At 46.0% G+C, this 27,368-nt stretch overlaps 2 protein-coding genes across 8 annotated transcripts in view; one reads left to right on the top strand and one right to left on the bottom strand.

Moving 5' to 3' along the window:
• Positions 1–20,289, top strand: part of NCOA5 (nuclear receptor coactivator 5) — a 29,007-nt gene extending 8,718 nt beyond the window's left edge. The window contains exons 2-8 of one of the 3 annotated variants that reach the window (XM_072801283.1): positions 3,110–3,176; positions 11,668–11,994; positions 13,383–13,519; positions 14,068–14,194; positions 16,023–16,222; positions 17,536–17,856; positions 18,318–20,289. In XM_072801283.1, the coding sequence (XP_072657384.1) occupies positions 3,139–3,176; positions 11,668–11,994; positions 13,383–13,519; positions 14,068–14,194; positions 16,023–16,222; positions 17,536–17,856; positions 18,318–18,907 (1,740 nt within the window). In that variant the 5' untranslated portion in view covers positions 3,110–3,138 and the 3' untranslated portion in view covers positions 18,908–20,289. Of the gene's footprint in view, positions 1–3,109; positions 3,177–11,667; positions 11,995–13,382; positions 13,520–14,067; positions 14,195–16,022; positions 16,223–17,535; positions 17,880–18,317 lie in introns of all 3 variants that reach the window. The other 2 variants (XM_072801286.1, XM_072801285.1) reach the window with 2 other exon arrangements.
• Positions 20,290–21,043: 754 nt separating this feature from the next.
• The window catches only part of SLC12A5 (solute carrier family 12 member 5), a 36,679-nt gene continuing 30,354 nt past the window's right edge, over positions 21,044–27,368 (bottom strand). For 4 of the 5 annotated variants that reach the window (XM_072801278.1, XM_072801281.1, XM_072801280.1 and 1 more), the window contains 7 exons: positions 26,919–27,050; positions 25,908–26,015; positions 24,629–24,751; positions 24,336–24,535; positions 24,000–24,014; positions 23,615–23,748; positions 21,044–23,454 (listed from right to left, as the gene is read on the bottom strand). In XM_072801278.1, coding sequence (XP_072657379.1) covers positions 23,363–23,454; positions 23,615–23,748; positions 24,000–24,014; positions 24,336–24,535; positions 24,629–24,751; positions 25,908–26,015; positions 26,919–27,050 — 804 coding nt within the window. In that variant the 3' untranslated portion in view covers positions 21,044–23,362. The remainder of the gene's footprint in view (positions 23,455–23,614; positions 23,749–23,999; positions 24,015–24,335; positions 24,536–24,628; positions 24,752–25,907; positions 26,016–26,918; positions 27,051–27,368) is intronic. The other variant, XM_072801279.1, reaches the window with a different exon arrangement.

Raw genomic sequence — 27,368 nt, 5'->3', positions numbered from 1 at the left:
CTTTTATGTAGATTCCTTCAGTTGGTATTTTTCTTATCTAAAAATCCTTACCTGAAAAGTGCTTTTAACTATTTTCAGAAGACTACTTAAAAGATATTCAGGCCAAAGTACCTTGTAGTGATGGTGATTTTTGAATGGCATTCACCTTGCTAATCTACTTAACAAAGTCTAGAGGTACCAACCAGGCTGAAGTGAGAGAGGTGCTAAGAGACTGACTTTGGATCTTAAGGCCATTTGGCAGGAGGAGAAAGAAGCATCACAGTTGCCATTATCCTCTCGTTGATTAAATTCCAGTTGTGGTTCTCTACCAGATGTCCAGAAAGGTGCCCAAATTGACTTTATGTCTTTTTTTTTCCTTTTCCTTTATATTATTTTTATTTCCTTGAGGTAGACTATATATCTCTAAAAGGATTTAAGAAGGTAAAAATCTGATTCATCTAATTAATACAAAAGCCCCCTTTACCAGTTCCAATATTTACATTTTCAAAGAGAAACTTACTCAAATGAATGTCTAACCTCCCTTCCAGTTGATGGGTCATTATGACAAAAAATTGAGATGGGGCAAGAGGTTTTTTCCCCTTGACTCTTTAAATCTTTATTACACTTTTGTGATCAGCTCCCTGAAGTTATCTGTTCTTTTGGTAGCTTCTCTATTCTTCCTGCATTTCTGAACTCAGAGGTTTTCAAAAGTTCTGTGTGACCATGTGTTAGGATATTTTTGTGTATTAGGATTAATAGTGATGACAGTATTGTTTTCATAACTCTCACTGAAACCCATCCCCCAACCCTCCTCTAACCTGAGCAGTCCTTTTGGGTGGCAGTGAAACTATCAGAAATTTCCAAGTCTCTATTTTCTCCATATCTCACCCAAAATGGAGGTATATAACTCTTAAATAGAGGTGAATAAACAAATACTTGACACTTAAGAAAAAAATTAAGAAAATGGTTTCAGAGTTCTCTTTTTTTACAGAGGAAACATAAGCCACACTATCCAAATATAATTAATTGCTTTAGGTTATTTGATGAAAATACATATTAGGAAGCAAATTATAATCAAATGGTTTAAAGATATAATAATTTTGAATTTTAAATAATTTGCCAAAAATTGCAAAAAAATTTCACTAACTTCAAAGTAAAAAAAAAAAAAAAAGTACAGTATTTACCTCATTCATTCTAAATAGAACCAGTTTTGCCCCAAAAGTATGTAATTCATGACTACATTGGTCTCCCCAGTCCTATTTGTAGGTGCTCACAGAACTGGATATAATTAAACAGTGTAATAGTCCTTTTCATTTCATATGGGCAAATTATATAACATTAATAGAAACTTGCCAACTAAAATAGTACCATATGTTCTGTACTGTAACCTAAATGTTCAGGTCAAGTCAATGTTTAGAGAAGTTTTCTTTATTCACAAGACCATTTAATAGTATTTGGAATCCTGCTGGGAGATATGGTGCTTATTTAGAAGATATCTTCACACCCCTACCACCCTCAGTGTATTCCAAAGATACTTTAAAAACTATTTAATCAAAGAGATGACATTTTCCTCTGAATCCTAGTCACCCCATATTAGAGAGCAGTACGAAGTGAGTAGACTAGGTTAGTAGGCCCTTCTAAACCTGAACTGATAATCTCTACAATAACACATAAGAGAACTAGGTATTATTCCCTATAAGATTTATCATTATATGATGTGTAATTCAGATATTGCCAAACTTTCAGGGTTGTAAGTGAAAGTTCTACTTGCCATACCAAAGCCATAGTCAATACTGGCTAAGTCCTATATAGACATTATTTTCTGATCGTTTTAAAATAGAAGGATGATAGCATTGTGTCTACTTAATTGAAAAATAGGAGAAGCAACTTGGGGTGAAATATGCTTCTCTTAGATTTATGTTACTTTCAGTTTATCAGAAGTCATTTTTCTAGATTATAATAGAAACTGACTTAAAATGAAACTGAAGATCATTCTCACTTGAATAGAAACTCAAAAGTTGACAACATAGCAGGGTACTGTGATCTCACATCATAGGACTCCCGTTGGAATTTTTTAAATACATAATTACTATTTTAAAGCACTCTATGTGAGTGCTTAATACCATTTAATGTCATTAAATACACTACTAATTGCCTACTATGGAACAAGGGGAACAAAATTATACTGCAGCAGGACACAGTTTCATTTCTTCATTCAACCAAAGATTCAGATTTTTAATACATTTATTACTCTTTAAGGCATAAAAATTGGCCTTTGTTACCTTTGGGCATAGATTGGTACATTTCATTTCCTTAGATATTGCATCAGTTCTTCCTTATATGTGGTGTTTTTATTATTCACTTCAATTTTTTCAAAGCAGATTTGTTTTTCTCAAGCAGACTTTTACATAAATTAGCTTTTCTGTAAGTTTGTATGATTCCACTGTTCTCCCTTACATATTAGTAAATGCCACATTTCTCTAATGAAAACTTCTTATGTGGAGTGTTTTACTATCAAACCAAATAGCAATTCTTATTCTTAGGTACTTACCTGTGAGGGTTATAGTTGCTAACCTGTAATATACTTCATTAAAAAATTTTTTCCTACATCTCATTCTAGAACATTCTATCCAATGGGATGCAACACCGAGCACATTAAAAGTAGGCCCTGCTTCATGGCATATTGGAAGTTTTAAGACAACAGCCAACTGTTTCTTCTTTATAACATAAAATGGAATTATTTGCCTTTGCTCTTTTTTTTTTTTTTAACTCTGTCTCTCCCACTGTCCTGTACTCACCCACACAAAAAAAATTCTTACAGCTGACACTCCAAAGTCTAGAAGGCAACCTTTTCTACTTTTGGAGGGGGCAGTTGTTAGGTTTGGGACTTGGCAGAGTGTTAAAGCATTGTGTTAGCCAGAAAACTGAGGGATATTCCTTACCAAACCATGACAATGTACTGCCGTAACTTAATAAAAATTGCCCAAGTGACAGTGTGTCTGCTGAATGGATTTTCTTACACCATCTGGTTGTCATTGTAGTTTTTTTGTTGTTGCTTTCATTTGAAATGTGCTGATGATTTTGTTTTTATTCCGTAGCATTGAACAGATGGGTTGATTATTCTTTTCAGATATTAATAAGGCAGCGGAAAGAAGAAATATGAATACGGCTCCATCAAGACCCAGCCCCACACGAAGGTAAAGTACCCTGAAGCAGTGAGTTACCTTGGGAGAGTTGGGCTCTGGGGAGTTAAGCCCAACTTCGTACATCAAGGGTCTTTTCTTCCCCCAACAAATCAGAAACGCTCAAGCAAACAATAAGAACATGAACCTTGTGTGAAGGGCCTTGCTGCTTTTTTTAAACATACATCAGGAGATGCAGAGAAGCTTTGCGTTTTCGGTGACAAACCCAGCAAGTTCAGCCTGCAACATGAGTTGCAGGCGATTGGAAGAGGATAAACCTCTGTCTGTCCCCAGCTCACGTGTCATTGGGAGCCTCCACAGCAGGAGGAGTGCCCCAGGGTCGTTGGTGTGTGCCATGCTGCACTGCAGTGGGCAGCAGAGATTCGACTCTTCATTCCAAATGGCTGCCGGTCCAGATGTTAACCCAGGTTTATGGAAAGTGCTGCTTGAGAGATGGCTGCTGTGCCTGTGCTGCAGATCCCCTGTTTGCTCGCATGCTTGGGTTACCATTTGAGGGGAAATAAAAAGGGCAAAAACACTCCACTCTCAAAAGTCTCCCTTTTTCTTAGCTTTTCTGGAAATAAAAGGCATTTCCTTAACATATACAAAAGTAGTAGTCCTGATGTATACCCTTGAGATACGCATTAAATTGGCCCCTTCTCTCAAAGAAGAGCCTTATTAACGTTACCATTTACACCAAAGATACAGTATCCAAACTAGCTCCCCAACAGTACACAAGTGGATGCAGTGTGTGCACTTTTGTGTGGAATGCAGACAGATATGGTATATTTCATATCTGGTGTCTTTGGTGGCCCAAATGGATACTCAGTATGGATTTTGCTTTTGCCTCTCAGTAAAAATAACAGTTTTCCACAATAAACTACGTATCTAAACTACATACGATGGTAGGCGACATTTCCTACAATGAATGGAACACTGCTCAGTATGATGAATCCTAGTCTGTACTGGTAGCTCCACAGGTCACCTGGAATAATATACCCAACTAACTTACACATAACATACAGCTGTCCTTTGAGACAAAAACATCTATTTTTTTTCCTCACAGGAGAAAAGGCTGCTCTATGTTTGGTGTATGTTGCCCCCACTTGTGGGGTGGGATGTGAAGGGTGGGTATTTTGTAAGCTACCAGGAATAGATTAGACATGACTGCTCTGTGAAGTTCAAGCAGACTGTAGCAGCAAGGTAGTGATTTCTGTTGGATTCTTTGAGCACTCTGCCGTGCAGAGGAGTTAAATCTGACACCATAACTACAGCTACACTACAACCACCAAGTGGATGCCCTGGCCATCCATTGGTCTCACTGCAGAAGTGAGCATACACATTGGTATTCTGTTCTCTCTAACAGCATAAGGAATACCTGTAGCTTGCAGGTAAATACTGTGTTGATTGATTTTGTGGGTATGTGTGAGTATCCTGAAGAACTTAAATGAATCCTGCAGAACTTCAGCAGTTCCATATAATGTCTGCTTCCATTATGCTGCACCAAATCATGCTGTAGATCTTGGGAAGTCCCATATTTGTTGCTTCTCATTGCCCCAGTAAACATGGAATACAGGGGGCTACAAGTTTACATCAGATGGTCTGAAATATGGGGCATTCATTGGAAGCTGTGGTTGCCAACTGGCTTGAAAGGAGATCCAGTGTGTATCCAGTTTCCAGTTTCCACACAATGGATGTGTTCCTGAACTAGGTAGCATACCAGAAGGGTGTATGGAATTGGTAACTATAAAGACACTGACTTCAATAGTAAAATCCTCTCCCCTCTTTTGTCCCCATGATGCTTATAATCTCTGGATAATGTCTATGTATTTTTGCAGCAACCCCCCCTCCCCAAAAAATAACAAAAAACAAAGCACATTGCAGAATACAGAGTAGTTCCTGTTTGTGCTCTTGATTTATATCATCTTATTAATAATTCTTAGCTAAATACTGTTAATATTTCTAATTGAATACAGTATTCAACAAACATTGGCAATGTTGAGGAAATAACCATTTCCCCTGCTTGGAATCCAGTATAGCTGTTTCCAGGACATTAAATTAAAAAGATTAATTTCATCCCAGTTTAAAATGCAGCTCTATAATTTCATCTATAATGAAAGAAAAAGCTATATGCTTTTATTCTTTTTTTAAATAGATTCCCCCCCCCAAAAAAAAACATACAATTGGAGGGGATTTTTAAAATGTTCTCCCTACAGATATATAAATATGTCACTTTTATATACCTTTTAAAATATCACCTTCCTCGGAAATAATTTCTAAAATGAGGTTGTTTGGGATGTGGATAGGGCAGTAGCTTCCTGCCTTTTTTTACAATCAATAGGAGGCACAGTTGGGCTAATTTAATTTCCAACAAGAATCAGTCTTCCCCTTTGGTGCTATGTCCCTAACTGGGTTCCTCAGCATGTTATTTAACATGATGAAGTGTCATATAGTCATGCTTATTAATCAGGTTCAGGGAAGAAGGATAATCACATTTAGTAAAATCCCTTCTGAGCCTCATCTAAAACCTGAGTAGAGAGTCCCAGTTTTTTACTTTTAAGAATAAAAATTTTAAAACTCTTAAGCCAGACAAATTTGAATATTGTACTCAAAACAGAACACTAACATTTTGTCGTCATCACATTGATCATGTATTGTCTCTTACAGGATACCAATAGGGCAGAAATAAAATGGAATAAGTAGGCAAGATGGATGACTAGCTTGGAAGAATCATTTCTCTAAGGGTGAACACTGGATATCACTCTTTGGGTGGATACTTCCAGTCAGAGCCTTGAAGTAATTCCAGATATACCAGTCTGTTGACAAGAGCCAAACTGCCGCCTTTTGGCAACCCTAATCATTTATGTGTCCCCAGCCGTAGGGAATGCATTGTTCACAGGGGGGAAAAAAGCATATTTGTGGCAAATATTTCCCTTAAGTTGTATTTTTATGTCTTCAGTGTTGCTCCTTTTAATAAAATTGTTTCTAAGTATTCTGGCAAGACCTTTGTAACACCTTGTTTTGCTGGACGTTAACCTTGAGTGTCAAAACACCTAAGTATCTTTGGGAGTTTTCACAGGATTATCACCTCTTCAAATGTCTCTAAGCCACAGTTCTGCTGGCATTGCTCTCTATTCAGTAATGTGCCTCCCTAATGACTCCAGCTGTCAGTGTGTAATTCTGACAATATTGGTCCAGCCAAGCACAAAACTCTGCATCAGGAATCTGCTCTGGATCAAATTTCGGCCGGAATTCTCATTATTTAACCCTTGGACCACTTCACTGGACTCTTGAATAACATTACTTAGTTACCATGTAAGTTGTCTAGCATTGATGCTAGGCACTGGCCCTTACCCTCTTCAAACACTGGACCATGATTCTGGTCGTACCTCAGATGTTCTCAGTTTCTATCTTCAGCTCAACACCCTGGCAATCCAGGTCTTGGAGCATACCCCTACACAGTTGTGGCCTCCAAGTGAGAGTCTGCATTTCCTAAACCTTCCTGTCTGACATTAAAAAAGAGCAAATAGAACCAATTTGTCTACATCAAAAGCTCTGCAGAGAATTTTCCCCATGTGTTAAGGATGTTAAGCTTGGTGCCTCTTTTGGTGAAAGTCATCGGGGATTGGCTCATCAGAAATCCTAGCTATAGACAAATTTCTTATGTGGCTCAAGATGAATTCTATCTGCTCTACAATGCTCATTCCTTTGACAACCAATTGCTCCTTGGGTATGAGACAACACTAGCTCTAGGTGGGCCTCGCAAGTTACGATTCCAGGCTGCGATCACCTCTGCACTCAGTTCTCAGCAAGTGCCACCTCTACCAACGGAAAACTTTTCTATTTGTGCTTAAGAAAATCATCAGCATGCTTCCTAGGGAGAAACATGGACACTTAGAAAACTTGGATCTGTGAGGTGTGATATCTCATTGCACCCCATATCCTACCAGCACCTAATGGCAAAATACTGCACAGGTCTATTGTTTCCATTTCTCACAGTAGCATGGAGCCATTGTGGTGGGGGATCAACATCACACAGCAGCCAGCTATTTAGATAATGATATTTGTGGATGGTATCTGACAGAACAGAAGTACCAAGAACTATTGAAGAATTTTTTTTCAGGAGCAAAAAAAGAAAAACCGGCCCGCCCAAAGAAAATATTCCAGTGAACAGAAAGGAGACGCCGACAAAAAGGACAGAGGCCCTCCTCCATGACATTCTGTAGAACCAAGGCCAAAGGACACCATCCTGGGCTTGTGGTTTCAGTCTCTGGAGGAAAAGAAGTTCAAAGTCCATCACAGTCTTCCAAGATGATCATCTGTCATTTCTTACTCTTTAGGCTCTCAAATACCTGGTGCTCTGCATACCTCTTTAGTCCCAGGAAGAAAAGCATTTCTACCAGAAGCATGTCACTTAACCATCTGAGCCATGGCTTTTCCTTTTACCCTTCTTCTCTTACCTCTCAAATGTTTCCAAATGATATGACTGTATTTCTCTCAAGGCAAAGAGCATTTGGCTTTTCTCCCTCAACTGAATAGATGAGAAATTTATAACTACTTTAGTAGTGTTTGTCATCTGCCTTCAGTTTGTGGACCCTGGTGCTGAAATTTATGTAACTGGTTCAGTTTAAAGGTTCAGTTTCTTTTTAGCCTCTAGTGACCTGGTACCTGAGGGTACACTGCATTTGGTGTCCAGTAAAAACCTCTGGTGCCGTGAGATGAGATTGTGAACCTATTCTCCAGAAACTTGCTTTTTATAACCCACTTGTTGTCTAAGGTCAAGCATCTCATTCAGAGGCTTCATCTTTGCGGCACTCTGAATCCTGCACCCTGTACCTCCCTTTTATTAGCTGGTTCTTGTTTTGAGAAAGATGTTGGGGCCAGCAGCAGGAGCGCTTTTGTTCTGGGGAATTCTTTGTTTGGGTCCTAAAGTGACCCCAAAAGGTTTTTTGTTTTTGTCTCTAGAAGAACAGCTTCTGCTATACTGCTCCTCTTTTGGAGAAAGGAGAAAAGCTATGCCTTTTCATATTATTATCTTTTCTGTTCCTACTTCCACCATTCCTTTGGTTCTCTCCCCCATGTGAATATCATCTTTTCTACATTTTACTCAGAAGGCAATTGAGGGGGAATTAGTTTTGTTGCACATGGACTTAGATTCATTGAGGGAAAGGGAGTGCTTGCCTTCCCGCACTAGAAGCATGAACTGAGACTTTGGGAATCTAGGGTTGTGGTCAGCCTCCAGGGATGGACTCTGACAGGTAAGTAAGGTATTTCAGTGGATTCAAAAGAATGAGAGCAGTATGGCATTTTTAATTATCCTAAGGCTGTGAATAATGTGCTGTGACTCCGTGTTCTTATCTATATCCGCACCCCTCATTTCCACCACGAAAGACTTTGTGTGTGGTCTTTGGTCTGTTAGGTTCATGTTATATCTCATCCCTGATTGCCAAGAACACTTGAAATCTGATTCTACTTCTAATGACTACTTCTGACTGCTCCCCAAGTCAGGTTTATCTGCTGATCATTAATCCAAAAATATTTACAGTTATCCCTTCCCATAGGATCCTAAATGTTTTCCCACATTACGTACTAAACTCCCTGGTCTCCCATATGTTTGTTCCCACAAATCAAGAGTACTTATGAGCCTTAAAATATGTACAAGAACTTTTCATAGATCCAAAATTGGCGTTTGAATTATTTTTGCTGTGCCCATGTGGATGAAGTGAAATTGAGGCTTTCGACCAAGCTTGATGGCATCATGATGGCTGCCTAATATATGTAATCATGGCAGATGACAAAAGTATAAATCAAATAATGATGCCTGCTCACAATTTAAACATTTATTGAACTCCATTCTGTTGTCCTAGAGATCCAAAGACTTCAAGAAAGCTTACTCTTTAGTAGAGAAGCCATGTAAACAGATAATTACAGAACTGTGTGATAAGTGCAGTGATAGAAATATGTACAGGAGCAAAATTCATTCAACATAAGTCATGGGGCATCTGCTGCATGCCAGACATTATAAACTTACATAGTGGGTTGATAGTGGAGAGTCAGATTGACAATCCTTGTCCTCGTGGACTCGCAGTCTAGTAGAGCAGACAGCCGTTACACACGTAAATAGATATGTCAAATTGTGACGAATGACAAGTAAAAACAGTGCTATGAGAAAGTGTGGCCGGGATTTAAGGGCAGAAAATAAACTTTTAGACTCTTAGAATCAGGAGTAAGAGACACATACTCTATGCTGAGACTTAGAGAATGTGTACAGATCTGTTCTTGCTGCCCAAGTAGAGGCATCAGGAAAAACCGTGACTAGTTACAGGTGAAAGGCCAGCATGGCTAGATAATGGTAAACTTGGGACTGGAGGGGATGAGGTTTGAGAAGACAGCCAAGTTTCTTACCAGAGATTTTGGATTTAATTCTCAATACTGTGGGAAACCAGTGAAGGGTCTTTATATATTTGAAAAATCACTTTAGAATAATTTGGAGAAAGATTAGAAAAGGAGCAAGAGCAGAAATGGGGAAATCTTTCACCATGGTAGAAGTCTCTTGGCTGTGGTTTTAGAGAGAGAGGTCATTATGGATTGGCCTGCAGCATTGCTAATGGATGTCAAGAAATGTGGACAGAATTGATAATCAGTTTCAGAGAAAGAATGAACAGAACTTGCAAATGTGATTGGAAGAGCGGATGGGGCTTCAGAAAGAATGACATTCGGTTCCCTGACTTGAGCAACTGAGTAGGTGGGTGTGCCATTTACTGAGATGGAAATGACTGGAGGAGGAGCATGTTTGTTGGGAAAGTCCAGGAGTTTAAGGGCAAATTTTATGCAGGTGCTGATCCTTAAATAGGTCAAACAAGAAGACATTGTGAAAAGGTAAATATCAGAGATGAGTAATAGAAATAGTAAGTGCTCTAAGAGTTGAGCAGCAGGAAAAATCAGCAGTTATTAGGGAGATTAGAGATTCTTGGAAGATTTGAGACATGATCTTGCCTGAGAGGAAGGCACAGGAAAAATATTACAAGTTGGAAAACTATATGAATAGAAATCCTGAAGCAGATAGGATCATGTGAGTTAAATCATTAGAACAAAACTGAGAAGGTTGAATCAGGAAATGAGAGAACAATAGTAGGGAAGGGTCCAGATTTGTTAGGGAGGGGTATCTAGAAGTATGATTGTCAAGCTGCAATTGGTAACAGGTGGAGATTGGGATGGTTAATCTGGTATTTATGTGTTGAATGACTTGAAATTTGGAAGATTGGTTTTGGGTTTGGGTTTTTGTTTTTTGGAAACTTGGTATCAAGCATAAAAATAAGGGTTTGGGTTATACTTGTGAATCCAGAGGGAATGAAAAGGAAAAGTGACAAGGATTCTACTGACTAAATGGGGAAAAGAAAGGAAGAATCAACATTTCAACATTGACTTTCAAGAACATAAGCCTTGGTTAACTAGAAAGATGATTTTCGGCAGAAGTGAAAAATTTGGGAATGGGACTAAGAAGTGGGTTGAATAAGAAGTTTCTTTGTTTTTGTTTTAAAGACTATTCATTTGAGAGAGAGAACACGAGCAGGAAGGGCAGAGGGAGAGGGTGAAGCAGACTCCCCACTGAGCAGGGAGCCTGATGTGGGGCTCAATCCCAGGACTGTGAGATCATGACCTGAGCCTAAGATGCTTAACCTACTGAGCCACCCAGGCACCCCGAATAAGAATTTTAGACATTTTGAGACTGAGTTTCTGGTGGGGTGGGATGTCTTACGAGGAATATTGAATGGGAGTGGCCCAAACATATTTGTGACTTCACAGTTAAAAAAAAAATTAATGAAAAGGAACTGGGTTCTGCATTAAATTCAGATTGAGAGAGACCACTACTCAGTAACTACGTTGTGAAGACAGAAAAGCTGAATGTCTTTATACTTTATTGCGTGTGTCATGTTGTGCTTTTTATCCCCCCTTAATTTGATTATCCTGCTCAATATTTTAAATGACGTTTTCTGTACTTCAGGAACAACTACTTTGATCACTGTTACTTTGTATGAGATTGTGCATTTGCTCCTTTTTTTCTTCATGAGTCTTCATATGTCCCTCCAACTTTCACCCCTTTTAGAATCTCTTTCAAACATGTCTGGTGGGGAAAAGCAGGTTCTAGGGGGAAGATGCTTCCACTTTGAAAACCTGGAGATTGAGATGATAGCATGACATGTGTAAGGAATACTGAATTACTCCCTGATACCTGACAAATACTGTGACCCCTGCCAGAATCTTTGGCTTTGAGTCATACATTATTCTTTTGATGTCCTAATCCTTTGAGATCCTGGAACCTACTAGTCTTTATTTGCTGACCAGTTGGGTGACTGTCTTCAAATTTTAGTCATGTTCTCACTGTTTGGCTGCCGTGTTTTAGAGAAAAATGCTTGGATAGGGTGGGGGCTTCCTCCAATAAAGAGCTGAAGGGTTGGCTACCTTCAATTTCTTTGTCTTAGCTCCTTCTTGCTACCTCCCACAGAGATCCATATGGTTTTGGAGACGGTCGAGATACACGACGTGATAGATCCCCAATCCGAGGAAGTCCAAGGAGAGAGCCCAGGGATGGCAGAAATGGCCGGGATGCCCGGGATAGCAGAGCCATGCGAGATCCGCGAGACTTGCGGGACCACAGAGATAGCAGAGACATTCGGGATCACAGAGACAGCAGAAGTATGCGGGATGCTCGGGACATGAGGGACCTTAGAGACTTTCGTGATCTAAGAGACTCTAGGGATTTTCGAGATCACCGGGATCCCATGTACGACAGATACAGAGATATGAGAGACTCCCGAGAGCCCATGTACAGGTACATATACAGCCATCTGCTTGGATTTCTGTTGTTGTTTTTTTTTTTTTGTAAGTCTTTTTTATGGGTGTTCTGCTGAACTAATTGAAGGCTCTGTGAGGGCAGCGACTTTATCAGCCTTATTTTTCTAATGTCTAGCAAGTGGCAGATGTGCTACTCAATAAATATTTGCTAAATGTGTGAATGTTTGATGAATTATGCTTAGTGAATGAATCTGGATCTCTTCATGTGACCTATGAAAGGCAGCATTGTATAGATGGGAAAAAAGCACAAATCGTTTTCGCAGTGCACAAACACAGGGAAGATACACACGTGGCCAGCAGGTCTGTGAAAAGAGGCTCAACATCATTAGTCAACAGGGAAATGCATTGTCAAAGCCACAGTGAGTTACCACTTCACACCTACTAGGATGACTATAATCATCTATTAAGGAAAGCAACAGCAAATAACAAGCAATAACAAGTATTGACAAGGCGTGGAGAAATAGAACCCTCCATACGTTGCTGGTGGGCATATAAATAGTGTGGCTGCTATGAAGAACAGTTGGTGGGAGATTCCTCAAAAAATCAAATACAGCAGAATTACTCTGACCCATCAATTCCACTCCTAGGTATATATCCAAAAGAGGTACTCAAACAATTACTTGTATGTAAATGTGCATAGCAGCACTCTTCACAGTAGCTGAAGGTGGACAAAACCTGAATGTCCACCAAGAGATGAATTGATATATCCATACAGTGGAATACTGTAAAATGGAAGGTAATTCTGACACCTGCTACAATAAGGATGATCTTGAAAACATAATGCTAAATGAAATAATCCAGACAAAAGAACAAATGTTGTAGGAGTCCACTGACATGAAATATCTAGAGAAAGCAAATTCATAGACAGAAAATAGATTAGCAGTTACAGGGATGGGAAGTGAAGAGTTACTGCTTAATGGGTATAGAGTTTCTGTTCTGAGTGTTCTGCTCAGGGTGATGAGAACTTTGTGTTTCTTTGAAATACTATTTATATATGTATTTTAAACCATAGTTTTTAAAAAACACTTTTAGGTTTTTAGGCAAGAGGGATGGAGAAACATCAAAATTAATATCCATAGTTATTGTCAGTTACTTTGCATTTACTTTAATCCAGGGACTATTCTGAGAGCTTTTTGTACATCCCGACCCCCCCCCACCCCAGTCATTTTGCAATGACTGTTAACACAGTCACAGCCACAGAGCTGATAAGTGGTGAATTTCAGACACAGACCTTGTTTGTCTAATCTATATGCCCTGCCTTACTGTGTCGCTTCCTTACAGGGGACTGGGTGTTGAAGAATTCTGTATCTGAGTTTTACAGCATAGGTGAGTTTTAACTTTGTGAGCATTTCTTCCACTTTTCAGGAGAGAAAGCTCTTATGACCGATACCTGCGAATGGATGACTATTGCAGGAGGAAGGACGATGCTTACTTTGACCGCTACAGAGATAGCTTTGATGGACGAGGCCCTCCAGGCCCAGAAAGTCAATCTCGTGCAAAAGGTAAAGCAGCAGTTTATTTCTGTTACTGGTAGAACACTTGATAAATGAAACAGGAAATGAATAACCAACTGGAAAGGGACTAATGACTTGGTGGAGCATTCCATGAAAAAGAAATACAAATAGCCTGCTATAGTGTGTAGGGATCATTCAGCTTAAAAGTAAATCATCAAAATGCAAACTATTTTTAGAAAGTCCTGAAGAATAATTTAGAGAGAATGTGTATGTTATGATCTTGGCCTACAAATAGTTCAGGATTCACAATAAGGCCTATAACTTATTTTTTTTTTTTTTTAATAATGCTGTTTTGGGGTTTTTTTTTTAAGATTTTATTTATTTATTCATACAAGACACAGAGAGGCAGAGACATAGGCAGAGGGAGAAGCAGACTCCCTCTGGGGAGCCCGATGGGGGATTCAATTCCAGCACCCTGGGATCATGACCTGAGCCAAAGGCAGATGCTCAACCACTGACCCACCCAGGTGCCCTGTAACTTATTTTTATAGAAAGGAACAGTCCATATTTCAGTTTTCCTTGTTGGTTTCTTACAGAGCGTTTGAAACGTGAGGAACGACGTAGAGAAGAACTTTATCGTCAATATTTTGAGGAAATCCAGAGACGTTTTGATGCTGAGAGGCCTGTTGATTGTTCTGTGATTGTGGTCAACAAGCAGACTAAGTAAGAATCCTTTGGCTATTTCTCCTGCGTAAGGAGAAAGGTTAGAAGAGAAATTAAAACTTCCTTTGGCAGTTGTACCCACTGAATTTGGGCTGTGTATTCTAGCATTGCTCTCCTGTGTTCACCCAGAGTTATGTCATTTATAGCTTAACAGAAAACCCATTACAAACTGGCTCTGGCCCCAAAGCGAAATTTTAGTTTGCTTGACTGGGAGCTTCAGATATGGCCACATCCAGGGTCTCAAACCATGTCATCAAGACTTGGTCTCTGAGTCACCTTCATTCTCGGACAAGCTTTCTACCTTAAAAGGCAGAAGGGCACTGATCCTAGACATTTATCTTAGCAGAAGCTTCTCTTTCCCAGTGCTTCCACCTAAAGGCCTGGAACTGTTTCTCACTGGACTGACCTAGTTCACTCTCCCATCCTTGAACCAGCAGTGCTGGGATGCCTTGATTGGCCAGGGCTAGGTCATGTACCCATTCCTAGAGCTAAAGGTGCAGTTGGGCCTATGGAATCATGTGGACAGGGTAGGAGAAGGGTGCTTTCCCAAAGGAATATTGAAGAGAGAATATATGTTGGTCATGCAAAGCAATAGATGCTCCCTTGATGGAAAAACCCGAATCCCCAGTGCTTTGGGAGGCACATGTCTCTGCATTTGTCAACCAAGCCTTCTTTGTGTAGTGCCATGATCTTGCAGAACTGTTAGGAGACCCTTCTAGCCAGTCCAGAGTTTACAGTACCTCTCTGCACACCTCTTTTTCACATTATTTCCTAAAGAGACTGAGCGGAGAGGCAGAAGGAAGCATAGCAACTTGCAGCTTGGCACTAGCTATCTTCCCTTTCCCCAGGTGGTTAGTAAATAACTTCATGTGTTTTCTAGCAGTTTGGGGTTAAAGAGCTAATTTCAAGGCAGAGACTAGGGAAATAGGTGTTGGGACACCAAGCGGCAGGAAGAACCTCCAGGCTCTGGGCTGCCTTGTCAGAGATAGATACCGCTTTAACTATAGATGGCTTTTTTTTGTTCTCGACACATGATAATAGCTGTCATTTTCTGAGCACCTACTCTTCTACCCCTTTGCTGGTGCTTTACTTAAATTATTTTTAATCTTTACACTCCTCCCGTCACATATATATTCATTCAGCTCATTTCCCATATGTATGACGAATCTAGGTACTGGGGCTGTGATGGTAAGCATGCACAGGGCCCCTTCCTGTTGTGGAGCTTACACCCTCGTCAGGCAGATGACAAAAATGGATGTATTGGTGATGAGCCCTCAGAGAAGAAATACATCAAGGATCTAATTTAGATTGGAGAGAAGGTCAAGGGAATGACAGGAACTGAGCCATATTGTTCTGGTTTTATTGGTAAAGAAACAGTTTCATAAGAGGTTAAAGGATTTGCTTAAATCTTCACAAGTAAACACTAAGGCTGGGATCCAGACTTCTCTTTCTAGCATTAAAGCCCATGTCTTTTTCCATTATATTATGCAGCCACCCCAAAGACAGATACATGTTACAAGTCTTAGGCAGGAGGATGGTGTTTAAGGAAGGACCACTGGACTACAGGACCAAGAGAAGGACCTGGGTACTAAGTACTGTGCTGTTGGCAACTTGTGTGTGACCTTTCTTAGCTAGTCATAACCACTCTGGACTAGTGTAAAAGAAGGAATTGGTCTAGATTCTTGGATCCTGAAGTGGACACTAGGGAGACACTGGATATGCTAAGATTTGAACTCGTGATAGGAGCACACTCCTGGCTGAGGTGCAGCAGTGTACAGATTGGGAGCTGGTCAGGGAGTGCTCACCTGGATCCTATTTGTTTCTACAGAGATTATGCTGAATCTGTGGGGCGAAAGGTACGAGACCTAGGCATGGTAGTGGACTTGATCTTCCTCAACACAGAGGTGTCACTGTCACAAGCCTTGGAGGATGTTAGCAGGGGTGGGTCTCCTTTTGCTATTGTCATCACCCAGCAACACCAGATTCACCGCTCCTGCACAGTCAACATCATGTTTGGAACCCCACAAGGTACGGAGGCCCAAGTATATCAGAATTCCAGAGGTAGTCACTAGTCCATTAATTCTTTCATACCTTACTCAGAAGAAGCAGGTTTGGGCAAATAACTTGCAGGTCACTCAAATATGGTAGGGCGCTTTTAGAAGCATACTGGAGAAGCCTGCATGGTCATTTCTTGAGTCTGATATTCTTTCAGTGGAGACAGTTCTGGGCCTACTGTATAGAACACCGTATATTTAGCCCATAGGTATAGACAGTAGGATACTGGCAAATGTTTAACAACTAGTTCTGGGGAGGGATCAGGAAGCAGTGTGGTTTACAGCATTGGCTAATCTCTGTGGTGTAAATGCTCCCACTTTGTCCTGTTTCAAGCTACCAACATGAAGTCACTTGAGAAGAGATGCGCACCCTGGCGCACACTGCACTGAGCGCAAGAGAATCCTTGATTTCACCAGACTTCGTGATAAGGGACAGAGAATACAACAGGCGATGAGGATACTGTGTACAAGTGTATTAGAGGAGTTGAAGGGGCAGAAGGGCAAGGAGGAGGCCCAGGAAGCCCTTGAAGCCCTTCCCTGAAGTCGCTTTTAGTAGTAGTAGTAGTAGTCCCAACTCAGAATGTTGGGACTCAGACAACTGATGCCCTGGTCATTGCTCCTCCAGGGCAGACTTTTACCTTTTCCCACCACACTCGGAACCTCTTTACCTGATGGGTTGCACCCATAACCATAAAATACGTAAGGTTCTCCACTAGGTCATTTGGTCATTTGTCTCTCGAGTAGTTCTCAAGATGTGTGAGGACATTTATGTAAAGTTCTGAGACTTCTTACCACCCTGTAAGTCATGTTGCCCCCAGCTGAGGAGAGGAGGTTATTTAGGGTCACATTTGATCTTAATCCATGACCTTTGAACTGATGAATTCAAAAACAGTAGGCTGGCTCTGTGCTGAGCATCTCAGTGGAGAGCAGGCTTTACAGAAGGCCTTTTTTGGCACCCTGCGGCCTGCCTCCCATGGTTATTCCCTATGTGGTCTTTTTGAATCTCTGGGAGATGGTCGTGTTTCTTTGATTTTTGCTACAAGTCTGTGATCTAGGAATTCCCCCAAAGAACCAGCTCTGTGAAAGGTGTGTGTTCCCCACCAAAGAAATCTATTCACTTATCTTCCCAGCCTTCATCTCCTTCCTCTCTGCTCCCTATCCCACAGCTTTTTGTCACCAAAATGGTTTTCTTGCTGGTTTGAGGTTAGGAAAGGCCCGGTAGAATCCAGCAGGTAGGCACTCAGGTGTGTCAGGGGATAAAGTAAGTCCTGTCATTCTCTCCTGCAGAGCATCGCAACATGCCACAGGCAGATGCCATGGTGCTAGTGGCCAGAAATTATGAGCGCTACAAGAACGAGTGTCGAGAGAAGGAACGTGAGGAGATTGCCAGACAGGCAGCCAAGATGGCCGATGAGGCCATCCTGCAGGAAAGGGAGCGCGGGGGCCCCGATGAAGGAGTGCGTGGGGGGCACCCTCCAGCCATCCAAAGCCTCATCAACCTACTAGCAGACAACAGGTACCTCACTGCTGAGGAGACTGACAAGATCATCAACTACCTGCGAGAGCGGAAGGAGCGCCTTATGAGGAGCAGCACCGACTCTCTGCCTGGTGAGCTACGTGGCAGGGCCGAGGTGAAGTTCTGACTCTGCATTTCTCTAACCCCCAGGCTCTGTTGGGAGGGTGGCAGGCCCAGGCTCTTTGGGGTGGGTAAGGGGAATGAGCTCATGCCCTGGGTTCTCCCATGGGCTGTCCTTGCTGATATAATGGTAACTTAAGATCTGGGAAGTGAATTTCATTCCCTGTAGTTAATGTGGTGTTGGGTGGGCTAGGATTGCTGGCCACCTGGTAACTGAGATGGATGCCCTTTTTTTCCTTAAGTAGTCCTCTGGGGCAATTAAGCTGTTTTCTGGAGACAGCACATACCATGAAGTAGCCCCTTTGGGAAGTTGATGTTATAGTCTGTGTATCATGTGATTGATGTGATCAGTAATTGTTGTTCTTCCCTGGCTGCTAAGCCTCCTGCCCACGGAGGGTATTTCAACCCGATACCTCCTCCTTCTGTCTTTTAGGCCCGATTTCCCGCCAACCACTCGGGGCGACCTCGGGTGCCTCGCTGAAGACACAGCCAAGCTCCCAACCGCTCCAGAGCGGCCAAGTGCTCCCCTCTGCTACACCCACTCCAGCTGCACCCCCCACCTCCCAGCAAGAGCTTCAGGCCAAAATCCTCAGCCTCTTCAATAGTGGCACGGTTGTGGCCAATAGCAGCTCTGCATCTCCCTCAGTCGTTGCCGGAAACACCCAGAACCAGAATTTTTCCACAGCAGTGAACAGCCAGCCTCAGCAAAGATCACAGGCCTCTGGCAATCAGCCTCCAAACATTTTGGGACAGGCGGGATCTGCTCGGAACATGGGCCCCAGGCCTGGGGCTCCTTCCCAAGGGCTCTTTGGCCAGCCTTCCAGTCGCCTGGCACCTGCCAGCAACATGGCTAGCCAGAGGTCTGTGTCTTCCACAGGTATCAACTTTGACAATCCAAGTGTACAGAAGGCTCTGGACACCCTGATCCAGAGTGGCCCTGCTCTCTCCCACCTGGTTAACCAAACCACAGCACAGGTGGGGCGGCCCCAGGCCCCAATGGGATCTTACCAGAGGCATTACTGAGGCTAATCTCTCAACTACCCCCAGTCCCCTCATCCCCTGGCCTCCCACCTACTTCGTTCAAATAGTTATTTGGAGGATGTTCTCTGCGCCTCTCCAGGTCTACATCGAATGTTTCTACCACCTGCTCTCTTCTGCCTGAGGCTGTGTTGCTTATTCCTTCCAGAGTCAGAGTTTATACTGCATTTGGGGGTGTATCTTTTTTTGTTGTTTTTGTTTTTTGTTTTGTAGAAAATAAATATCTCTGGGGTCACTTGGGCAGTATAGGTGTCTCAGTTTATATGTCATGGGTTACTCTGGTCTCCGTCTGCTGGATATGGAGGTTGGGGGACAGGAGGAAGCCAAGCACAATCGGCTGAGTTTAGAATGGCATTTCATGCCAGTCGCCACCGCCTTTATTCATTTTGAATTTACCAAGGTTTTCTAGCTTCGCGCAGGCCGACCAGAGCTCAAGCCCCTGTTCTGTAACTCCTGCTTGGGGTTTCAGAGGGCTTGGTCTGGGCTTGGTCTTGGCTTGGCCAGCAGTGTTGTCGTTGTCGTTCCTCATCCCATGTTTATGGGGCCTGCTTGAGGATTCATAAATGAACTGTTCTGGAGTTGTTGAGAAGTGTCCATGGCAGCCATAGAAGGAAGCACTTTTCTGCATCATCCAGGGTGGTTGGTTTAGGGTTTTCTTTCTTTCTTTTTTTTTTTTTTTCCTCTCCATTTCATTGGAGTTTCTCCAGTGGACCGAATAGCTCCAGTCTCCAGCAGTTCAATAGGAACTGTGAATCTGGACCCTGACCACTCACCCCCTTAACATTTCTGTCAGCCTCTTCCTCTCCAGTGCTAGTTTTCATGGAGGCTCTGAAAAGGCAGCTGGAGACTCTGGCAGGGAACACCCCCCTCCCTTTTTTTTTCCCCAAGTGATTGAGCTTTTGGCTCAGAAATCAGGCTCTTATTTTCATCTGGACTCTTGTTCTGTTTTCTGAGCAGCAGGAGGTAGGGACCATTTTGATGTCAGACTTTTGGTAGCTGGACATGTCCTTGTTACAGGTGGCTGTTCATAACTTTTGAGCCAGAGTGAAATTATTAGAGGGAGGACTTCTGGCTGCTGCTCTAAATGGAGCCAAAGGAAGCTGCCCTCTCCCTAGGGATGGTGCTCATTAGAGCCCTGTGGATCAGTCTCAAGGGGCCCCTGGCAGGGATGAGGAAGAGCAGTGACTTCAGCTGAGTCCCTGCCAGTGGCTGAGCAAACAATGATTTCAAAAATTCAAGGTCCCCAGGTGGCAGCGTTTTACGTTCTGACCTGTTTGTGTTATAGAGTGTTTTTTTTTTTCTCTTTGGAATTCTGTGTTGTTAATAAGATGAGATGATTACTTTTTAATTAAAATGAAAAAGTAAAATCTGTGTTGTCTTTTTGGGGTGTGAATATCTGCAGGGGCATTCCCTCTCAAGGTCAGAAGGTGAGGGTCCCTGATGGAGCACAGACTGGTTTCCATCTACCCCCTTTGTCATCCTCTTGTGGTCAGGCCTGAAGACCTCCTAACCCTAGGCTCTCCTCATGCATCCCACCTACTTAGAAGCTTCCGTAACAGTCAAGAACTAAGCCTACTGGCTAATTTTGATGCTGTGTTAAACATCCTTTTTTATGGTAGACTTATAGTGTGGCAGCAGGCTCGTCCTCTTACTCTAAGAGAGGAAAACAGGATCCCAAGGAGGCCATTTCTGGCCCCTGGCGTGAGGCACTCTCCTATTTTGATTTCCTCTCAGTTGCCACCTTCTGTTCTCGCGTTATGTGAGGAGTTGAGAGAACCATAGAGTCCTAGAAGCTGTGAGTGCCTGCAAGAGCATTTAAGCCAGCCCCACTAGGAAACCCCGGAGCAGGGGAGTGAAGGGACTGCACTAGGCCTCCGGTGGGCTAGGGATCGTGCCAAGCCTGACCTGCTGAGTGCTTGCTCTAGGAGGATGATGGCAGTGCTCTCCAGGACAGGGCTCCACGGCAGTCTGAACAGCAGGCAACCAGCCCCTTTCTGTCAGTGAAGGTCAGGGTGTGATGTGATGAGCAAACTAGGCTCCTGAAGAGCTACCTCGAGTACCCCTCTTCCCACCTATTCCTCTTTCCCCCTTAAGTGTCCAAACAACACACCTCAGGCTGTAAAGGGTATAATAAAATTATTTTTATTGCATTTTGTGCAGACGGGAGTCTAAAAAATACAGTAAAAGCTGTAAAGCATTAAATGGGAGCATTCAACAATGAAGGAAAGAACCAACGCGCTCCTTTCCGTATTGGCACGAAGAACACAAGATCAGTACTGAGGCAGAATGCGGAATACTGAAACACACTGAAAATTAAAGGCAGGCCTAATAATAGTAATAAATAATCTTGATTTGGTTTGCAACCTCTCCTATATACAAGGGTTTCAACTTCATTGCATTGCCCTGCACATAGATCGTCTAAAACAAAAGCAACACTAGTTATCACTACAAGGCTATTGAAATATTGCACTCGGAATAAAAGTCACTTGAATGGACATGAAACATCTAGCTACAATGGTTATAAAGATAATTTGATGAGTGACTTGTGATAACATTCATAACAAATATTGCACATGTAGCACAGAAAACTTGGGTTTTGTTGTGGGATGTTTGTCTTCATCAACGGAAACTTTGCTCTTGCCAACCAGACATTCCGGGCCCAGACAGCATAACTTTGGTTCCCTAACTGGTGTTGATACAGCCCCGTTCCCCTTCTGCTCAGCCCACTGCTTCGCTGGGAAGGCTGGACCCAGCTGTGGTTCTGGGAGGGCAGTCTTCAGGAAGAGGCCGGGAGGGGAGGGGGGCGGCCTGGTGTCCTAATACAACTTTCTAAAAAGTCTATCTGGCCCCCTCATCAAATCTCAGAGGGCCTTGGCCTAACGGGGAGATATCCAGACCTACCTCCAGCCACACCTGGCCCAGTCTATAGATGGCAACAGCTCCAGCTCTTGGGCTCAAAGAGAAGGAGGTGGTGAGGTCAGGAGTACCCAGTAGCCCCAGTTCTGGGAGGCGGGCAGGATGTCTAACTAGGTGCAAATGTCAGGGCCCTGGGGCTGGAGGTACTGAACCCAGTCCCAGAGGGCGCTGGAACGAGCATGCAGGGCCTGCCCCCTTAGTATCGTGCCCTGGGGGAAGGGAACCCGCCCAATGCGCCTTCCCTAGGGATAGAGGGCGCCTCTGATGGGGCTGCTTGGAGCAAAAGCGCCAAGGACTGGAGTTGGAGAAGCCAAAGGCCTTGGGTCCTAGTTGGAGGAGGGCAGAGGCGCTAAGAACAAAGCACATGGCGACTCCAGCCCTCCCTCAGGCCCAGGTGCCTGGGAGACGCAGCTGGAGGCCGCTGCTGGGCAGCGAGGCCCGGCCCCGGGGCGCGGAGAAGGCGACGGGGTCCCCGCGCCCCGAGCTGCCAGCTGCCGGACGGGGACAGAAGAGGGAACACCAGGGGCGGCGCTGGGGCCTCCCCGGTGGGTCTGGCCCTAAACCCAATCGCCGCCCCCCTCCTCCCTCGCCTGTCCCAGGGACGCAACTCCGGGGAGGGGACGCCCTCCAGCTCCCCGGATTCAGTCTTTGGCGAGGAGCCACGGGGTCGGGCGAGCAGGCGACGAGCTGACGCGGAGACGCCTGCCCCCCGCGAAGGCACGGGGGCGGGGCTTCCTCGGCCGGCGCCCACCCCCGGGGAGCCCCGCCCCTGTCCCGGCGGCCGCGCGCGCCCCCGCCGCCGCGGGGAGGCGGGCCCAGGACGAGCCCGACGCCGGCTCACCCCCTCTCGGAGCAGAAGTCGCGGGCAGGTCGGAAGCCAGGGGCGCGCGGGAAGGGCGAGGCGGCGAGAGCGGGGCGGGGGCGCCAAGGGGCCAGGACCGCGACTCCCGCCTGGGCCGAAAGCACTTCTGCTCCCAAACTCGCGGACGTCCGGGAAAACCCAGCCTCCCGGGGCCGCTGCCTCCCCGGGCGCCCCAGCCCGAGAGCTCGACAGCGGCGGGCGAAGTCCGTTGCGCTTCTAGTCACAGAAATATGGGGACGTTAAAAATACACGCGATGTCTCCTGTACACTATGTATAGGCGCGGCCCCGCCGGGGGGAGGGGCGGCCGCTCGGGCCCAGGCAGCCCCCCCGCCGCGCGCCCGCGGGGCCGCCGAGGAGGACCGGGGGCGGCGGAGGGTCGGCCCCGCGCCTCCCCGGCCTTATTGCAGCGTCTCCTCCGGCGGGGCGAGGCTGGGCCCGCGGAGCAGCGCGCCAAAGGGGCGCTCGGGCTCCGGCCTCCGCGCGGGGCGGTCCTCTCCGAGTCAGCCCCGAGCGGCGCGGCCTCCGGGCTTCAGGCAGCGGGGAAAGGGGCCGGGCGCGGGCACAGGGTCTGTATGTAAACGGTGACAGCGGCAGGGGGCGCGGCGAGGGCTCCGGGGCCGCCGGCCGGGCGCGCTCGGGCCCGCGTGGCAGGTGCCGGCTCTCAGGAGTAGATGGTGATGACCTCGCGGCCGCCGCCGCGGACCAGCATCACCCGGTCCAGGTGCTCGGTGAGCACCTCGAGGAACTCCATGTCTGCGCGCGCGTCAAGGAGAACGCCTGGCCCCGCCCCCGCCGGCCGGAGGTCGCGGTGGAGCCCCCCCCCCACGGGCTCGGCTCTTCCACCCCAGGGCTGGGACCGCGGCCCCCCGACGCCCGCCTCGCTCCCCCACCCCGCACCTTAGGGCCAGGATACAGTTTTCGTCACCGTTGCGGTTGCGCGGAGGTCCGGGCATGTTGAGCAAAACCAGTTTGGCATCCCGGGATTTCTTCACGATGACCTCGTTCAGCCGCACGGCCGTGTGCATGCGCCGCACGTTGGACTGGTTCCTGCGGGAGGCGGGAGGCGGGAGGCGGGAGGCGGGGAGGGCGCGTGAGCTGGGCGGCGGAGAGCTGGACCCAGCGCCCCCCTCCCCAGGCCCAGGCCCAGGCGCCCTGGGCGCCCGGCACCTGCTCAACCCCACACCTCTCCGGAGACCCCAAAGGTCAGGGGCACGAACTGAGGGCTCGTGGCTGAGTGAGGAGAGCAGGGGCCCCGGCCAACCCAGAAGAGCGAATAAAAAAAAATCCGAAGCACTTACAAATTCTCCCACTCCCTTCAGGAAACACAAGAGAAGCAACGAGAGGAAGAACGAGAGAGGGGTCAGCGGAGGAAGGAGGGACTGAGGACTTGCCCCCCGCGCCAGGGCATGCTGGTCCCGCTCTCCCGGCCACACGCCCTCCTCTCTTTCACTGCCTACACCTGGGAGTGCCGACCCTCGGCCACCAGCCCAACCCCCAGGTTGTCAGATGGGGAAACCCAGACAAGGTCTGGGCTCAGTCTTCCGCGGGGACCTCCGCTGCTCGCTCGCTCTGCCATGGGGAGCAAGGACCCTGTAGGCCCACCCCACCCGACCCCCCGGCCTCCAGGCCCCTACGGCTTCATGCTGAAGAAGTCCTTGATGCCCTCGGAGGAGACCGGACTGGGGCCCTTATTCTTCTCTGCCACCGACTTGTCCTTGGTCCAGGTGAGATGCACCTTCTCGGGATCTCCCTCGCCCTCCCCCTCAGGCTCCTCCCCCGGGGACGGAGAGCTGCTGGGGCAGCTGGGAGCGCTCTGGTCGTGGATCAGCTGCACCTGAGAGATGAAGGAAAGGGCAGCACGTGACTCCTATTTAGAGACCAAAGCTTCTGCTCCCACTGGCTGGGGCCAAACCACCCAGCTGCACACCTCCTCCTCTGGCTTCTCCTCGCTGTCACCAGCTGTCTCTTCTGGGACGTTGAGGCGGAGCCGAGTGTTGGCTGGATTCTTTCTCCGGATTGAGCCACGAGACTCATCTGTGATACTCTGGATCTAGGGAGTGACACAGGTTAGCACCAGCTCTGCTCTCACTCACCACCCATTCCCTGCCAGGAGCTACCGTGGGAGCTGATGTTCAGCCACAGAGGCACGCTTTCGGGAACTGTACCAGTTGTTAAAATGTCGCAGTGCTTGCATACCAAATAGCTATTGGCCCACTGACCTGGCCGCTCCAACTCATCTGCAGAACCCCTGACCTCCCCACCATCCAGCAACCAAAGGGTTAACAGTTGGCCCAGCAAGGCTCTATCTTAGCATATGGTCCGGTACCAGTTGTGATTGGTCAGTGCACTTGCCATTTCTTTTTTTTTTTTTTTTTTTTTTTACTATCACCCCTGGACAACATCCTCGGAGTATTCATCTTTCCCAGCTCAAAAACGTACCCATCAGTCCTTTCCCTGAGCACCCAGTAACCACAATCTGAGAAATATATTATTCACACCTGGGAGGCCCCCTCAACCATGGTCTGTCACCCTCACCTGTAGGATCTGCCACCCATTCCACAGGCACCCTGTCACCTGCCCCCAAAGTCTTCAGTCCCAGAGTACCGTGGCTCATTTCCCCCAAGGACTCTGTTCCCTGAGGTGGGGCTTTCGTCCCAACTCCAAGGGACTAGTGGTCCCATGTTACTCACACCTGGGCAATCTTACACCCATACCCCATGGGAGGCTCATCGTCATTATCCCTGAGAACCCATCAACCACATCCTAGGAAGTGTGCCCCCAACTCCCACCATTAGCCACATCCCTAAATATCCATCTCTTACCCACTCTCACAGGGTCTGTCACATGATCCCTTGTCCCCCACACTCGCAGCCCACGTCCCTGAGGAATCATCATCCACACATATTTAGCTTCCACTGTTCTCCGTTGGGCCCCAGAAACCACATTCAGAGGGGGAAATCTGTCACCCATGCCAAAGCCCTCTGCATCCTGGCTGGCAGGCTTGGTAGGTGCAGCTGCAGTGTGCCCCTGCTGCTAGGAAGCTCGGTGCTGGGAGGGGGGGTTGAGAGGAAGAAGGGTGATGAGTAATGCTCTAGGGTGAAGGCCGTGCCAGTGACCAGGAGCATGAGCCCTGGGCCATCCCTACTGTGCAGACCCAGAGCTGGCAGGAGCTTGAGGCTCTCAGAGCCCAGCCGGGGCAACCTTACCTCCCGCTCTCGCTCATTCTTGGTTAAATGCATCTGTTTGAGGATCTGGGAACGCTGCTCCATCACCAGTGTCTTCTCGTAGGTGTAAGCCGAGATGTCGCTCTCATGCTGTGGGCGGGCAGGGATGGGGGCAAGGGAGGAAAGCAGTGAGTTCGGGTGCAAGGCCAAGGGAAGGGAGGCAGACCCCCTTCCTTCTGCCAAGCTGGGGCTTCTCTGTTTAATGACCTAGGTTAACCAATAGCTGTGGGAGGCAAGGATGAAGCACAGGGCAATGCTCCTTGAAGGCAATGCAGCTCATTCCCTGCTCAGCCCAACTCAGGACCAAGAGTATGAATGGGTGAATTAGTGAATGAGTAGATTAATTAATTACCTGGCTGAATGGAGAAGGGGAAGAAATTTTAAAGGAACATGGTGATGAATGAATACGTATATGGATGAATGGGTGGTTGAGTGAATGAATACATTAATGAATACACAGAGGGATGGGTGGATGGATAAATAAACTGCAGGAAAAGATGGACAAGGGGCTCTGTAGTGTAATTGTGAGGGGCGTGGACTCTGAAGCCAACCAGCTGGGGTTGAAATCCTGGTTCTGCCACTTAGTTGTACTGTTGGGTAAATTACTTAACATTTCTGTGCCTTCCTAATCTATAAAATGAAAATGTTGATAGTTGTATCTATTTCACTGGTTGTTGTGAGAATTACTATATGTAAAATATATATATATATATATATATATATATATATATATATATATAGTGCATGAGACAGTGCTTTACATACAATGACATGACTATTATAAAAGAGGAGGGAGGGAGGGAGGGATGGACGGACGGACAGACAGACTGACTCTTGGGTGACTATATGAGAGTCTGAGAGGTGGAGAAGGTGGGGAAGGGATCCACCATCATCAGCTGATGGATTTGGGAGTTGCCTTATTTGGTGTGGGGTCAAGAGGAAAGAGGACCAGGGAGGACTCCGAAGGCTCAGGAATGGCTCCTGGGCACTCACCATCTCCACCACCTCGACCTCTGCGGTGATACGTAAGTGGTACAGAAAGGTGGTCAGGTCCTTCTTCATCTGGATGCTATTGTCGTCCATCTGGGCCACCGTGAAGATACGCATCTTGCACTTCCGCCAGACCTGGAGGGGAGAAGGGGACCCAGAAAGGTCCAGCCCAGATGGAGTGAGGAGATCCAGAGTCAGAACCTCGAGAGGCCCCGTCCCTCGCCCTTCTCACCCACCTTCCCACACATACACACAGACCCGAAATCCTCTATCTCAGCGGCCTCTCCCTACAAAAACTCCCCTTCTTAGGTAAGGGTCCCCCATTAAAGTATCCCTTGCTTGGGCGGAGCATTGCTCTCCTTTACAACGCAAGCACACCTGCAAGAGGAGACCAAATCAGTTCCTAACATCTCAGTTTAAGGGAGGTGATCAGCCTGCTTTCCCAGGAGCTCT

Source organism: Canis lupus, chromosome 26 (genome assembly GCF_048164855.1).
Source record: "Canis lupus baileyi chromosome 26, mCanLup2.hap1, whole genome shotgun sequence".
Lineage (NCBI taxonomy): Eukaryota > Metazoa > Chordata > Mammalia > Carnivora > Canidae > Canis > Canis lupus.
This window is presented reverse-complemented; position numbering and strand designations above follow the sequence as displayed.